The 17,761-nt window shown below is 40.4% G+C and overlaps 1 protein-coding gene across 1 annotated transcript; it reads left to right on the top strand.

Annotated features, from left to right (window-relative positions):
• Nucleotides 1-11,880: 11,880 nt before the first annotated feature.
• On the top strand, nt 11,881-12,885 carry LOC140465526 (galactoside alpha-(1,2)-fucosyltransferase 2-like). The gene has a single exon (XM_072561065.1). It carries the CDS (start codon nt 11,881-11,883, stop codon nt 12,883-12,885), a length of 1,005 nt encoding a protein of 334 aa, XP_072417166.1.
• Nucleotides 12,886-17,761: the final 4,876 nt, after the last annotated feature.

The raw sequence follows: 17,761 nt of genomic DNA, 5'->3' as shown, positions 1-17,761 counted from the left end.
GTCCAGTCTGAAAAACAACACTCCACCACCACCACCCTCTGTCTTCTACCTTTGAGCCAGTTCTGTATCCAAATGGCTCGTTCTCCCTTTATTCCATGAGATCTAACCTTGCTAATCAGTCTCCCATGGGGAACCTTATCAAATGCCTTACTGAAGTCCATATAGATCACATCTACTGCTCTGCCTTCATCAATCTCCTTTGATACTTCTTCAAAAAACTCAATCAAGTTTGTGAGACATGATTTCCCAAGCACAAAGCCATGTTGATTATCCCTAATCAGTCCTTGCCTTTCCAAATACATGTACATCCTGTCCCTCAGAATTCCCTCCAACAACTTGCCCACCACTGAGGTCAGGCTCACCGGTCTATAGTTCCCTGGCTTGTCTTTACCACCCTTCTTAAACAGTGGTCCTATATTTGCCAACCTCCAGTCTTTCGGCACCTCACCTGTGACTATCGATGATACAAATATCTCAGCAAGAATACCAGCAATCATTTCTCTAGCTTCCCATAGAGTTCTCGGGTACACCTGATCAGGTCCTGGGAATTCATCCACCTTTAACCATTTCAAGACATCCAGTACTTCCTCCTCTGTAATCTGGACATTTTGCAAGACATCACCATTTGTTTCCCTATAGTCTATATCTTCCATATCATTTTCCACAGTAAATACTGATGCAAAATATTCATTTAGTATCTACCCCATTTTCTGTGGCTCCACACAAAGGCCTCCTTGCTGATCTTTGAGGGGCCCTATTCTTCCCTAGTTACACTTTTGTCCTTTATATATTTGTAAAAACCCTTTGGATTCTCCTTAATTGCTGCTCCTGGAATTCGAGGAAATCACCTCCAGCTCCTAAAATACCTCAAAAAAAAGCAGAAATTACAGCCAGAAATTTTTTCCGTCTTCCATCTTGGATTACCCAGAATCCTTGTCATCTGAAGCTAGATAAGGAGGTTCATTTAATGAAGAATTAAGAGGATTAGTAATGTGCAAGGTCTCCGTAATCTTTTTTCCATTATAGCCCAGTATAGCGTGCTCCAATCTCTTAGTCTAATTCTCCAACTTGACAAGCTCCAAAAATGACTGGAGGATGGCCCGACGGGTCAGGACCTCAGCAATGGCATGTCATCCAGAGGGATTGATACGTCCAAACCAGGTTGTAGCTGTTTATTTTAATCTGTTTGCCAAAATATGGCCTGGGGGTCTGTACCAAGAAGAAATTATTTTTTACTGTGGGCAGGAAGAATGTGACATCCTGATTTTGCATATCCAATCTTGCAGAGACTCATGTGTTTATTTTTCTGTGTTTCCACTGCAGCATTACCCCTGCCTCTCTCTTTCCAGTTACAATTCTATAAAATCAAGTCAGATGCATTTCCAAGGTGAAGTTACTCTGTGGATTGAAAGGATCCTCTTTCTTCTTGCAAGGACCAACAGTACATTTGCTGAGTGCTCCTTTCTGCCTTACCTCTGTAACTTCTGTCACAGTTTTCTTACGGTGACACAGATCTCTACTGTTCCTAACTGTGTACTCTGCCTTGAGCCTTTTCCCCGCACTTTCTTCGACTTCTGTGCTAATTTAGCCATTCTGCAGGTCAGTGCCTAGGTCTCTCTCCAAGTATATTGCTAGACATGCCCTGTCACTACTGAGTTTCCCCATCTCTGGGATGGTTACATGGTTTATTGCCCCCATATTTCAATTGGGAATTTTACTCTAGTTCTGTGAGTCCAATTATCATTGCCACTGTGTAGCAATCTGAGAGCCACACTCCCGTGAGTGAACAGCAGCAGACTAGATTGAACATAACTCAATACAGAGGGGTTCTGCAGACCAAGCATCCAATTCCTTGAAGTCACTATATGGCATCGCTCAAAATCACCATCAAGTCTGCACTCACCCTTCAAAGAGCTTCCCACCTAGACCCAAGCCACTACCCCATAACCCCACATTTGCTATGGCTAACCCACCTAGTTACACATCTCTGGCCACCAAATGGAAATTTTGCCTGGCCAATCTAACTAACCTGAACACCTTTGGGCTGCGAGAAGAAACCAAAGGAGGAAACCCATACAGACACAGGGAGAACGTTGCAAATTGCACTCAGGCATTCACCCAAGGTTGGAATCAAATCCAGGTCCCTGGTGTTGTGAGGTGGCAGCGATAACCACTGAGCCACCATGTCACCCTGGAAACTAGGTACAGGTTCTCAATACAATTTAGAACTTTTAAAACAGTTTCCCTGCCTACAGTTAACACCACTTTGCAATTTTGAAATCAGACAAAGGCTAATCTTTATTGTAAAATTTTGGAATTTGACCTGGAGTAACATTCAATACTGCACTCTCTCACCTCAGATAGGAAACCCATTATAACAAATCCTCAATTAAAATTATGTTTCCTGTTCCAGTCCATTTTAACTATGGGATCATTCTGATTTAAGTTAAGAATTTCATGTCATTTATAAATTATTGAATTCCAAAATAAACTATGTCCTAATGTTTTTCCCTTTATTTCCTGAAGGCTTTTCTTTCCTTGCTCACACATGCTCATGAGTACATAATTAACCAACCTTAAAAATGTGGGGAGCAACTTGGCCGAGGGAATATTATCCTAAACCACATGGCACTTCTGCTAGTTCAAAACAACGCACAGGAATGGAGGTCTGAGTGGAGTGTGAATGCTCTCACATTCTTGAAACATTTGCTGTAGCATTTGAATGAAGATCTAGATGGAGTTTCGTACATCACAGAGGTACGTGTGAATCTTGGGTGGATTCAAAATAGGAAAGCTGAAACTTCAGTTGGAATATTTTTGTTATGCTTAAGTGAGAAGAAGCTGGATAGCTTCATGCCCAGAGATATGTATTTCTAGTCTGGATCGAAAGAGGTGGAGAAATGCTCTCAATCATGTTCCTCAATTCAAAGATTCTAAGACTCTTTAATTGGATCCTGCGACCAATTGAAATTGTGGCTGAGTGAAACTATTACTGAACTAGAAATCTATAGGCCTGAACCAATGTTTCAGTCTTGAGTTAAATTGCTTAAACTCCATTTTTTTTAGAATTGTAGAGATTAATTTTCTTTATAATTCTCTAATCTTTAACAAAAGAACGACTTTCTGCTAGTACGCCTTTGCTCCATGCTAACTTCCCTCAATGTGTTTCTCTTTCCTACTTTGATTTCACACTTGCTCAGCTTTTTATTTTGGTGATTACAAACTGGAAATCTGAAACAAACACGGAGAATGCTGGGGACATTCCCTAGTCTGGAAATATCTGTGGAGAAAGAAAGTGGGTTAATAGGCAGAGTGGAGGGTTCAGTTATCGGAGAAATTACAAAACCCAAAATAAAGGAGGAGGGAAGAGTACAGAACTCTGGAGAGGTTATTAAAATCTACAGCACAGACACAAATAGTTCAGTGTGTTTGGAAAGGGTTAGTAATCAAACTTCAAGCACACTGGACAAATGAATGACAATGAGAAGAGGGATGGTTAATACAGGACTGAAGGTTTCTTTTCTGAATTAACACAGTATAAGGAATAAGGTAAATGAGCTGGTGGTACAGCATGAAATTGGCAGGTATGACTTGATGGGCATCATGGAGACGTGGCTGCAAGGGGGTCAGGATTGGGAGCTGAATATTCAAGGAAATATATCCTATCAAAAAGATAGGCAGGAAGGCAGAGGGTAGAGTTGCCTTATTAGTAAGAAATGAAAGTAAATCAATAGTAAGAAACTAAGGAGGGTCAGATGGTACAGAATTTTTCTGGGTAGAATTGAGGAACTGCAAAAGTTGAAAAACCATACTTGGAGTTATGTACAGGCCTCCAAAATGTAGTCAGGAGCTGGAGCACAAGATAGACCCAGAGATAGAAAAGATGTGTAGGAAAGGCAAAGTTACAGTGATCATTGGTGGGTTTCAATATGCAGGTGGACTGGGAAAATCAGGTTGGTAGTGGATTGCAAGAAAAGGAATTTGTGGAATGTCTACAAGATGGCTTTTTGGAGCAGCTTGTGGTGGAGCCCTGGAACAGGCAATACTGGATTTAGTGTTGTGCAGTGAGGCAGGCTTGATAAGGAAGCTTAAGGTAAAGGAACCTTGTGGAGGCAGTGATAATTATATGATTGAATTTATTCTGCAATTTGAGAGGAAAAAGATACAATCAGAGGTAATTGTATTATAGCTGAATAAAGGTAAATAGAGTCACAAGGGAGGAGCTGGGTAGAATTGACTGGGAGAGGAGCCAAACAGGAACCACAGTAAAATAGCAATGGCAGGAGTTTCTGGGAATAATTCAGGAGACACAGCAGAGATTCATCCTAAGAAAAAAGAAGCATGGTACAGGGAAGATGAGGCAACTATAGCTGACTAGGGAAGTCAGGCATTGCATAAAAGCAAAAGAGAAAGCATATCATGTGGTGAAGGGCAATAGGAAACCAGAGGATTGGGAAGGCTACAAAGACCAACAGAGGATAACAAAAAAAGGAGGGAGAAGATTAAATGAGGGTAAGTCAGCCAGTAATATAAAGGAAGACTATAGAAATATAAAGGGCAAAAGAGAGGCACAAGTGACGATTGGGCCACTGGAGAATGATGCTGGAGAGGTAGTATTAGGGAATAAGGAAATGGCTGGGGAACTGAATAATTACTTCACATCAGTCTTCACATAAGTAATATGCCAAAAGTTCAAGAGAGTGAAGGGGCAGAGATGACTGAGATGCCCATCACCAAGGAGAAGGTGCTGGTAAAACTGAATGGCCTGAAGATGGATAAATCACCTGGACCAGATGGACTACACACCAGAGCTTTAAGGGAGATAGCTGAAGAGATAGTGGAGGCATTAATGGTGATCTTTCAGGAATCACTAGAATCAGGGAGAGTCCCAGAAGACTGGAAATTCATTACTTTGACACCCCTGTTTAAAAAGGGAGCAAGGCAAAGACCAATTAGACTAACCTCACTCATGGGTAAGATCCTGGAATCCATTGTGAAGGATGAGATTTCTGAATGCATGGAGTTGTATGGTAAAATAGGGCAAAGTTAGCATGGTTTCAAAAAGGGGAGGTCATTCCAACAGAAATCTGTTGGAATTCTCTGAGGAAGTAACAAACAGATTAGACCAAGGAGAGAAAATGGATGTTATCTACCTGGATTTAAAGAAGGCCTTTAACAAGGTGTTGCACAGGAGGTTACTGAGTAGAATAAGAGCCCATGGTGTCAGAGGTAAGGAGTTAGCATGGATAGAAGTCTGGTTGTCTGGTAGAAAGCAGAGAGTGCGGATAAAAGGGTCCTTCTCAGGGTGGCAACTGATGACAAGTAGTGTTCTGCAAGGCTTAGTGTTGGGACTACCCTTTATACATTAACAATCTAAATGAAGGAACCGAAGGCATTCTAGCTCAGTTTGCAGATGATACAAAGATAGATAGAGGGACAGGTAGCATCGAGCAGGCAGGGAGGCTGCAGAAGGATTTGGAAAGGTTAGGAGAGTGGACAAAGAAGTGGCAGATGGAGTACAATGTGGGAAAGTGTGAGGTCATGCATTTTTGTTGGAAGAATAGAGGCATGGACTATTTTCTAATTGGGGAGAAAGTTCAGAAGTTTGAACTGCAAACAAACTTGGGAGCTCTAGTCCAGGATTCTCTCAAGGTTGAGTCAGTAGTTATTTAGAAAGGACATGAATAAAAAAGCAGGGATGTACTTCTGAATCTCGAAAAGCCTCTGGTCAAGCCACATTTGGAGTATTGTGCTCAGTTTTGGGCCACATATCTCAGGAAGGATATACTGGCCCTGGAGAGTGTTCAGAGGAGGTTCACGAGAATTGTCCCAGGAATGAAAAGCTTATTATATGAGGAATATTTGAGGATTCTGGATCTGTTCTCAATGGAGTTTAGAGGGAAGAGTGGAGACCTAATTGAAACTTACAGAATACTGAATGGCCTGGACAGAGTGGATGTTGAGAAGATGTTTCCATTGGTAGGAGAGACGAGGACATGAGGGCACAGTCCTAGAGTAAAGGGAAGACCTTTTAGAATGGAGATAAGGAGAAACTTCTTCAGCCAGAGAGTGGGGAATCTGTGGAATTCATTGCCACAGAAGGTCTTCAGACTGAAATAGATAGATTCTTGATTGTAAAGGAAGGATCAAGGGTTATGGTGAGAAAGTGGGAGAATGGGTTTGAGAAACCTATTAGCCATGATTGAATGGCAGAGCAGAATCGTTGGGCTGAATGGCCTAATTTCTGCTCTTATATTTTATGGACTACTGATCTAATATTTTGAGTCTGCTGTGATTCTGATTTTGCATGCATGAAAATGAGAAGAGTAAATTATAAGTTCTGTTTCTGGAAAGGGATTCTGCTGATTGTGAAAGTAGCCAAACCTCTGAATTGCTCCTTATTGAAAACAATGGAGCAATTGTAAACCCCCTCATCTCAAACTCAGAGAAATGAGATTGGAAGAAATTATTATAAATTTGAAGATAATATAGTGTCATTACTTCCCAAGCTGGTAAACTGAAATATTAAGTCCTAGTTGACAAATAACCTTTTGAGCTGTGGGATGAAGATAAACTTGGAATAGTCCATCAATTTCTGGCGCTGGCCTGTCTTCATTTTTTTCATTACACATCACCCCCCTTCTAGACTTTAGTTTTTGCTGTTACTCTATCTCCGAATCTTTTAACATCTTCATGATCCGTCTTGAATCTTTCTGCATTCAATGGCGGGACTTAAGCTCCACTTAATTTGAGTGACTCTTCCTGGGCTATTCCAAACCTTATGGCTTTTAAGGCTCCTCAACAACTTTCAATTTCCTACCTTTTTTCCATGTCCCCCAGCTTAATTTGAATGACCCAGCTTTAGCCACTCCATCCTCTCAGGATTTGATGTCCTATGAAGAGTTTCTGATTGCCTTTCAGTTTATGGTTTTTCCACTGTTCATTGTTGGCTTTTTCCTGCTTTCCTAGATTTTTTGGGTTGTGCTTTTCTATTTTAGATTATAATTTGCTTCCAGAAAAATCATTTGCCAATAAATTATCAGTCCCAGGCGTTGATGAGCTTGGGACAGACCCCAAACTTACAAGACCAACAACAAACCCATTTCAAAGTAATCTCTAATCAGCAACATTTATCCATTTTCCTATAAGTCCCTTTATTAATACATTGGAATTTAATTTCCTTCCAGCTTGAAAACCATTTGTTTTCTCCACTCACAAGGTCTGTGAGGACACAACATCTTGAGAACGCAGATTTCAGTCTCTGGCCTTTCAAAACAATCACTGATAATGTAACACTTCTGTTTAAGAAGGGGTGGAGGCAGAAGGTGGGAAATGATAGGCCAGTTAGCCCTGATCTCAACTGTTGGTAAAACGTTAAGAGTCCATTATTAAGGATGAGATTGCATTGTATTTGGAAGTGTATGGTAAATTAGAGCTGAGTCAGCCTGGATTCATTCGGGCAGGTCATGCCTGACAATTCAATTAGAAGAAGTAATAAACAAATTAAACAAAGGAGAGCTAGGGGACATGATGTATTTGGATTTCCAGAAATCCTTTGACTAGGTACCACACAGCAGGCTGATAAATAAGGTAAGAGCCCATGGGTTTGGGGACAGGATCTTGGCATGGATAGAGGATTGGCTATTTTGGCAGATTCAGAGAGTGGGAGTAAAGGGGTCTTTAGGATGGCAACAGATGCACGGTGGCACAGTGGTTAGCACCGCTGCTTACAGTGCCAGAGACCTGGGTTCAATTCCTGCCTCAGGCAACTGTCTGTGTGGTGCTTGCACATTCTCCCTGTGTCTGCATGGGTTTTCTCCCACAACACAAAAATGGGCAGGTTAGGTGAATTGGCCATGCTAAATTGCACGTTGTGTTAGGTGAAGAGGGGAATGGTCTAGGTGGGTTGCTCTTCGGAGGGTCAGGGTGGACTTGTTGGGCCGAAGGGCCTGTTTCCACACTGTAAGTAATCTAATCTATTGGAGTTCCCACAGTAGTCGGTCTTGGGACTACAATTATTCATGTTATGCATTAACAAACTGGATGATGGAAGTGAGGGCATTATTGTGAGGTTTGCAGATGACAGAAAGATAGGTCATGTTGAGGAGGTGGGAATTCTGCAGAAGGACTTGGTTAGGCTAAAACAGTGAGCAAAGAAGTAGTAAATGGAAAACAATGTGGGAAAGCATGAAGTTATGCACTTTGGTAAGAAGAAGAGAGGCATGGACTATTTTCTAAGTAGGAAAGGTTTTGGAAGTCTGAAGCATAAAGAGACTTCAGAGTACATGAGGGCACTACCACCTTCAAATTCCCCTCCAAGTCATTCACTGTCCTTATTTGAAATTATATTACTGTTCCTTCAGTGTCACTGGATCAAAAGCCTAGAATTTCCTGTCTAAGGTCATTGTGGTTACCTACAGCACGTAGAATGCAGCGGTTCAAAAAGGTAGCTGACCACACCTTCTGAAGGGCAACCAGGGACAGGTAGTCAATGCTCGCCCAACCAACAATGCCCAGGTCCCATGGCAGGTCTGACAAATAAACCTGTTTCCTTTTGCTCATTTTCCAGCTCAAGAGACTTTGTCATCGTTCTAAAATTCTCTTTCCTGGCTTTTGGCTGGAACTCTACCTCAAACAACTTAAATATCACTTCAATTCTTCCAGGGACAAAGCTTTTAGAGTCTCAAACGTTATTTTGTCCTGATGTGTGAAAGCAGTCACAGCAAACATGGGGATCCTGGCAAGTTAAATCTTAAAATCTCAAGAAAACCTTTCCATAGTTGCATTTTATTGAATTAGCACAACTTTTGAAAAGGCAATTTTTTCCCCACTTCAAATTCTTTCATTAGTCAATAGGTTTGAATGGAATAATCAACCCTGAAGTTTCTTATGATTGGATGCAGAAGAAACGCAACTCGCTTTTATCAATATCCCCTGCCCCCACCTCCCCCAGCCCAATGTCGGTCAGTCACGACAAATATTCTTTGCTTTTTTAGTACATACACATCACACTTCAACAAAAGTTTGTTCACCAGATCAAAAATGTATGGGACCCAGTTGTAGGGTTTTCTTCACTTTAAAAAAGGGTGGTAGAGCTTGTTACCTGAAACATTTTAATAAAACATGACTGCAGCAATACACACATGCAGGTAAGGGTGTTGCAAAGAAGAGGGAGGGATATTGATAAAGGCAGTTGCATTTTGTATAGTTTTAGAGTCTTCGAGTCACGAGAATGAAGAAAACCTGAAGTAGTTAAGAAAAAACAGAAGAGTTGCAGATACCGTAAATCAGAAATTAAAATAGAAGCTGCTGGAAAAACTCAGCGGGTCTGGTAGCATCTGTGAAGAGCCTGGAGGTGAGAGAGAGAGAGAAAAAGAGAGTCAGGCCAAGAATGTCTTACCCACAAATCTATCTTCCCTTGTCTCATTTTTAACGCATGGAAGTCTCAGGTATTAAATTCAAAAGACAAATGTTGAATACTGGTAATCTATTTTCACTGAGGTCATAGCATCCTTAGATTTATCTCACTTTCCACCTAAACATTGAACTGTTTGTTTGATGCTGTAATAAACTGTTATGAATTTTGAAAGTTACATCGTCTTTCATGGTTTTCTATATCAACAGCTTGAATAATCCAATTCCATAGTCCTTCTGAGTGGAAGTTTCACCTGGACCCTTGCTATATCCAGAACATTACAGTCTGATTGTAATTGATTAATAAAGACTATTTAGAGGAAAGTATTAATCGTGACTAGCTGTTTTTCTTCAGAGAGCGACTGATCAATTCTGCCAGCCAGTTCAGTGACTCTGGATCCTGGCTTTATACCAAGCTTGTTCCCTCAGGTTGAAACAAGTGAATTGGCAGATATGTCCTATCTCCAATAGCCACAAAATGGATTAGGATCATAACACATCATACTCAGTGACTGCTTTCTCCCTCCCAGTACCATTGCACCCTTGCTAATTCTTGCTTCATCTTCCTCATCATAGTTCAGGCAACAATTATTGAAATAAAGGGCAAATCTGTTCAGTCAAAGCTTTGAATCTTCATTTTCAGTGGGGAGAATATGGCCAAATTGTATTGTCATTGAATTGTTCATCCAGAGAGCCAGGCAATGTTCTGGGGACCCGGGTTCAAGTCGGGTCGATGACGGAATTTGAATTAAAAGAAAAGCTGAAATTAAGAGTCTTATGATGACCATGAACCAATTGTTGGGAAAAACCCATCTGATTCATTAATGTCCTTCAGTGAAGTAAACTGCTGGTCTAACCTACAAAACCTAACCTATGGGTGGCATGGTGGCTCAGTGGTTAGCACTGCTGCCTCACAGCACCAGGGTCCCAGGTTCAATCCCAGCCTCGGGTGACTGCCTGTGTGGAGTTTGCACGTTCTCCGCATGGGTTTCCTCCCACAGTCACAAAGATGTGCAGTTCAGGTGAATTGGCCATGCTAAATTGCCCATAGTGTTAGGTGCATTAGCTAGAGGGATATGGGTCTGGGTGTGTTACTCTTCAGAGGGTCAGTGTGGAGTTGTTGGGGCCTGTTTCCACAGTGTAGGGAATCTGATCTAATGTAACCATCTGATTTCACACCCACAGCTATGTGGTTGACTCTCAACTGACCCCTGAGCAACTGGGGATTAGCAATAAATGCTGACCTGATGAGTAATGCCTTCATCCTGTGAATGAATAAAATGGCTTTGAGAATATAACATCATTATAATTAGTTTTAAAACAATTTAGCATCGATATTGTATACATGCCGTGTCATGGTATTACTGCCTACATACAGATCCATTGCTTGCAGTTTCCATTAATTTTGCTCCTGAGAACATAACTACAGCTTTATGTTTTCAGTGGTGGCACTTGTGTGTTGGAATGACGTGACCACAAAGCTGGAGAATACAAGCAGGGACACCGGATGCTTCAAACGGGGAATTTGGTAAGTGAAGGAATTTGGTGCAGCGAGAGTAGAGATGCTACCTAGCTGTTTCCACATGAATTGTGGCCCACGAAGAAGCTAGGGACATCAAGGTTCCAAGAGGGGGAGTTGCAGACCGTGAGACCTGAAGGCTTACGTGTGGAGGTATTGGTTAGGAGTACAGTGTTTCAAGCTTGTCCCCAAATGAAACTGAGTGCAGGAGCTTAACCAAGCACTAAACAAATTTAAGTGTTATAAATTTCAAGTGTAACTTGTTAAATTTTAAATTGTAACTGTGGGAAACTGAGAGATATTGTAAACTTGAAATTGATCAGTAAAATTTTAAAATGGCAGGGAACTGTAAGTTGATACTGCAAAGGCTATGGGCCCTGGCAACATTCTTGCAATAGTACCGAAGACTTGTTCTGCCCTCCACTGGATTGCCCATATCTGTCCTTCTGGACCTTGACCATTCAGCAAATAGAAGATAAAACCAATTCTCCTCCACAGGATACTTTCTTTTACCAAATCAATCGAACCTGAAACAGTATAAAGCTGGAGAATTCAACTCATGCCACATGTCACATCTATCATTTAAGTGATTCACCAAGTTTTCATGCACCAATTGTACAGCTACATTTTCATTCCCTATCAATACTGTCACTTTCTATCAATTTGCAGAAAGTTGTTAAACCCTCAATTTTATCAAGTATGCATCATATATATTTCTAAAAAGGAGCTTTGTTAAATAAATAATCCTACAGCAATATTTGGAAACTTGTCCTTCATCATTGTTATTGTATTAATAAATGATTTCTGGATTTTCAGAAACTCCACTTGAGGAAATCATAAACTGCAAATCACAACGTGAAGAATCTCTGGATATGGCTCTTTTGAACAAAAGTTGTGCAGATCCAGCCATGAAAGTGTTCGCCTTTCTAACATTCTTTTATTTCATAATGACAGTTTCTGTAATGTATAAATATCAGTTAAAATACCACACATTGTTCAAATATGTCCAATCTTTGGAAAATACATCCATAATATTGGAAAGTGAAGCAGAGAAGGATTCTGAAAAGGTGGTGATTTCTTCAAAGGGATTTTGGACAATTAACTCCATTGGACGACTTGGCAACCAGATGGGGGAGTATGCAACACTATATGCATTGGCAAAATTGAATGGTCATCAAGCATATATTTTGCCTTCCATGGCCAATTACCTGTCCCCTATCTTCAAAATTACCCTTCCAACCCTCCATGATAGTGTGAGAAAGAAAATACATTGGAAGGATTATAATCTCAATGACTGGATGGAGGATCAGTACCGTAGTATTCAAGGAGATTATGTCAGCCTCTCAGGATACACGTGTTCCTGGACATTCTATCATCATATCCATTCAGAAATTCTTCGTGAGTTAACTTTGCATGATTTTATTGTAGAAGAGGCTAATGCATTCCTAAGACACATTAGAGGTGAGCGAAAGAATGTGACGTATGTTGGTGTTCATGTTCGAAGGGGAGATTATGTACATGTCATGCCAAATATTTGGAAAGGAGTTATAGCTGATAAGAAATATTTAGACACAGCAATGGCCTACTTCAGAAATAAATATGAAAATGTGGTTTTTGTAGTGACAAGTAATGGAATGGACTGGTGTAAGCAAAACATTAATAACTCCAAAGGAGATGTTTACTTTTCAGATGAACCCAAGCAGGCTACTGTCGCTTTTGACTTTTCTATCCTTGCACATTGTAACCACACAATAATGACAATCGGGACATTTGGTTTCTGGGCTGGCTACTTGGCAGGTGGGGAGACAATTTACCTCACAAACTTTACTTTGCCTGAGTCACCTTTCCTAAAGGTGTTTAAATATGAGGCAGCTTATTTACCTGAATGGATTGGAATTCCTGCTGATCTCTCACCTCTTCTGCATGAAAATGCTTCAAACTTAGTCCATTAGCTGCATGTCCCAATATTCTTCGAAGCTTGTTGATTTCATACCTCTTGAATTCAATACATTTTCATTGCTCAAGAAATTAAACTAAATACCTCAAGCAAATTGAGTTTCCAGAGAATAAGTTCAGAAATCAATATGTCCAAGAACATACATTGAAATTTTTAGAAAGTGTAGTTGTCTTTACTTTGTCAAAGCCATTGCTAAATATATTTCAGTTAGTAACAGTTATGTTGTTGGTGTTCTTTAATGGGTAGCATTAACTGAGTTCACAATATATACATCACATCTGACTAGACAGTACAGCAGTGGAATTAACAATTGAAAACATCTGTATGGGACTCTCTCTTCAAGAAACCTGTAAATATGGCTCTAGGTGTTCCTTTTCTTTTGTTTATAAGTCTACAATTCCGCAAGGCTGCCATTACCTCACTATCACTAATAGCAAGTTAATATATCCAGAGTCTAGGAACCTACATCCTTTAATACAGAAAGAATATTTCAGGTTGTTGCACTTATCAATACAGAAGCATATGACTGTTGGCGCTGGCAATCTGGAATAAAGAGAAAATGTTGCAGAACTTAGTTCCCACATTTACAGCTGTTACAAGTCTGTCTTATACTGCTCTAATCTTCAGCACACAGCAGGACTAGAGTAGGTCCTGACTCCACCTCAGCCAGGATGGGGATCAAGCCCTTTACTATTGGCACCCATCTAATCCACGCCAACGGAGCCAACAGCGTCCTCACCCCCAAAGGAGTCTGTATTGTTGTGGGAACATACATTTTCCATATTGAATGTAGTTTTGCTTGGTAAGCTGGAAGGTTCATTTCCAGACATGTCTTTGTTTGGATTGTCTTTGGATGGATGTGTTGTCCCAGTCGAAGTGGTGTCCTTCCTCAACCGTACGTGAGGATACCAGTGAGAGAGGGTCATGTCTTTTTGTGGCTAGTTGGTGTTCATGTATTCTGATGGCTAGTTTTCTGCCTGCTTGTCCAATGTAGTGTTTGTTATAGTCTTTGCACAGTATTTTGTAAATCACATTACTTTTGCTTGTTGTCTGTATTATTTCCTTTCACCATTAAGTCCCAGTGTGGGACTTGTTCTGAGGAAATAGCTAAACAGGAATCACTCCCAATTTTGCTGCCTCTTTTATTGGAAAGAGTTACAGGTTCATACCCAACATTTCTGGCCACCTCGTGAATACATTGTTGTTAGCCTTCAAGTCCTTGGGTTGAATTTAAACCAGACCTTCTGGCTGCAAGGCAGGAATACTACCTCCTGTTCAGCAAAACCTCCATTCATGTAAACTAATATACCCATGGAATGCTGGTCTTCAGAACAGCATTAGCCTTAATACTACAAAGCCAGAGGTTTTTTAGTCATGCTACAATGATACAAAGCCTCAGTTAGACCACAGATAGACACGTGTCTATGTCACAAGGTGGCACTATCTTTATGTACAGTGCATTAGCTTTAGAGGGAGTACAGATTAGATTTGCTAGAACGCTATCTGGACATACAAGGAATGAATTACAAGGTGAGACTAAACAAACCATGGTCAGAAGGTTTTGAACTTAGAAATTAGAAGATTAATAGATGATTTGATTGGATCTCTCAAGATATTTGGACTACCGATTAGCAAAGAAAATTATTCCTGCTGGTTTAGGAATAAAGAACTAGGGCATACAGCCTAAATATTCAAGATTTGGAAGTGCCAGTGTTGGAGTAGAGTGGACAAAGTTAAAAAATCAGGCAACACGTTTATTTGGAAGCCTAGTTTTTTTGAAGCGCTGTTTCTTCATCAGGTGATTGTGGAGCAGAATCATAAGACACAGATTTTATAGCAACAGGGTTGCAGTGTCATGGAATGTAACATTAAACAAACTTAGGTTAAGTCTTTCATCTTTTAGAATGACCACGTTACTTTCAGTTCCTTCATATGTAAATCCCAGAAATTTTTCAAAGTTACATTTTCAACATAGCTTTTAGCAATAGGTGTCATCTCAGCTGAGATAGTGCATTGAAGATGTGAAGTTAAAGTCTATCTGTATCCCAATGTTAGGTCAGACTGATTCTATTTCTAAAGTGGGAGTTACAGAATCTTATTTGGATTTATGCAGCTTTTGAGCAAAATAAAATGTAATTCTTCAAGTACTTGTGAGACGAATCAAATCAAGGTCATTAAGGTTTTGAACTTAGAAATTAAAAGATTAAAAGGTGATTTGATTGGAGCCTTCAAGATGTTATGGACTACTGATTAGCAAAGAAAATTATTTCCGCGAGTTTACGAATCAGGAACTAGGGCACACAGCCTAAGTCTTCAAAGTAGGCCTTTCAGGAATGACATCAGAAACAAACCTCTATGTGAAAGAATGGTACAGGTTTAGAACTCCCATTTTCAAATGGTAATTCTGGTCTCATTGAAAGGTGGAGCAGACTTGAGAGGCTAAATGACTGACTATTTTCTATAATGAATCGAAAGGAATATGAAAATTGGTCTGTTTCCATGAGCACTACTACCTCACTAACTGAGAAACTGCTGCAATGAATATCGTGAACATTTTCAAAGGGAAATGCTAATCAAGAACATTGCTGTACTTTGACAATGTTGGGTGTACATTAACTCATATACTTGTAATAGCATTGTGTGGAGAAACTGAGGTGATTCTGTGACTTGATGTTACATGCAAAGTGTAACGCATATTAAGTACATTGAGGAAATATAGCTGAAAATTGTTTTGTCCATTTATTCTGAAGTGTCAGATTTAAATTGATCAATTGTACAGCTTTTTTAATATACTTAGAAAGTTCAAGCCTGACTGGACCTGCATTCCATTTTTGTCTCAAATACTGACGACATTTCAAATAAAGCTCCCAACTCACATGGAAAAGTTAAGACATTGATCTACAAATCCTGTGGTTGATGGTAACGGTTTTATCATAATTCGTGCTGTCAGAAATTGTTCACATTTACATTGTCAAACAAATGTTCAATCATTTGATCTTTGTCACAATTGCTAACTGCTAATAATGTGTAAGTCTTTTTCTGTAAATGATTAAGGGTGTTATTTAAATAATATTACATGAGATGATCCAAGACGGAATGATCCAACGATCCAAGATGGAATAGAAAATTCCAACTTATTTATAATCAGTCTCTTAAAGTACTGATAATGCTTTCCAATCACTCATGCTTGGTAGAAATAGTTTCCTAAAAATAAATAAATTTCTGAAAGTATGTTAATGATTGATAATAATTTTATTCCGGTGTATAACCAGTACTGTACATGTGACACTGTCATTGACATGGATTGACTTGAGAAGAATTCCTGGTGAATTCATGACAGTATTTGGACAGCAAATGAACACAGTGACAGACTGGAGTTTAACAATAGTGCATTGTATTTTTGCTGAAAATAGGAACCTAAAGATCAACATAACAATCTCCTTGTGTCAGACTATCTATGTCTCTCAAATGTTCCTACCAGTGCTGCTGGGAGGTGAAAGAGGAATCCCAGCTAGCTCTTCCTCGAAGGCATCAGTGCTCACTTCCTCAGAAGTGGAAAGCAGTTTGTCTTGGGCAGCCTCCCTGTTGAGAACAGAGGCTGTGAACTTGCTGTTTGTATCCACAGGAGACTAAAGAAAGAAACTGTTCACAACCAAGGAGTAGATGTTGTGGTATTGATAATCGTGCATTCCCAGTGGGGGAAATGGGAGAGTAACACAACAAGGAACAATGCATCTTGATCGGTGCAAGAACCTGGAGGTTTAGGTATCTCCACTAAAGGGATCTGAGTCAGGGCCAATATCCTCTCCTCAGAGTGGATGAAGAGACATTGTGGGTACCTCTGGTAGGAGTGAGTGGGAGAACTGTGCTAGCAAAGGGTCATGTTAGGGTGTTGCTGAGGCAGGTTTGGGACAATCATTGGTGAAACTCGCTAGACCCCTCAGTGAGGAACCTTCTATGAAACTTGACAAAACTGACACTTAATCAATTTCTGGTAAGACTGAGCCCAATGTTCTGTAATGTTAAAAGGTCATTATTTCCAATGGTCATATACTTCTCATGCAGTTTTACATATTTCCTGTTCAATCTGTTCAGACATATCAGTACATACCTCTGGATCGGTGGGGTTGGGGGGGTGGGGGGCGCTGACCTGAGGCATTCATGGCTCAAAGACTAGGGGCACTGCCAATGCTCTACCACAAAAGTCCCACCCCCCAATTCATTTTAGTTTTCTTCTTTATGTTTGCAAAAGATCTCTTACAAATAAATGAATGTTTTTGTCCCCATGAACAAATCATCACAGAAATTGTTCTCATCGATTAACCACAACCAGTAAATCTCCTGTATTTCCAATTGATTCATGTATTGGGAAAACTCATTGAGAGCAATGCAGGCCTCAAAGCTGAAGCAGAGTTAGAGAGAGGGGAAGGGAGTGAAATCAAATGGAGTTATAGATTCCTCTACAGGGTGGAAACAGGCCCTTCGGCCCAACAAGTCCACACCTACCCTCTGAAGAGTAACCCACCTAGACCCATTTCCCTCTGACTAATGCACCTAACACATGGCCAATTCACCTGACCTGCACATCTTTGGACTGTGGGAGGAAACCCACGCAGACACTGGGAAAATGTGCAAACACCGCACAGACAGTCAGCTGAGGCTGGAATCAAACCTGGGACGCTGGCGCTGTGAGGCAGCAGTGCTAACCACTGAGCCACTGTGCTGCCCTTATAGTGTCATAGAGTTTTAGAGCACAGAAACAGACCCTTCAATCCAACTCATCCAAGACGACCAAATTCCCCATCTAAACTTGCCCCACTTACCTGCATTTGGCCCACATCCCTCTAAACCTTTCCTTTTCACTTACCTGT

Source organism: Chiloscyllium punctatum, chromosome 42 (assembly GCF_047496795.1).
Source record: "Chiloscyllium punctatum isolate Juve2018m chromosome 42, sChiPun1.3, whole genome shotgun sequence".
NCBI classification, from domain to species: domain Eukaryota; kingdom Metazoa; phylum Chordata; class Chondrichthyes; order Orectolobiformes; family Hemiscylliidae; genus Chiloscyllium; species Chiloscyllium punctatum.
This window is presented reverse-complemented; position numbering and strand designations above follow the sequence as displayed.

What these genes read in the sequence shown, in the direction of transcription:
- LOC140465526 (XM_072561065.1), top strand. Translation starts at nt 11,881, where the DNA reads ATGACAGTTTCTGTAATGTATAAATATCAGTTAAAATACCACACATTG.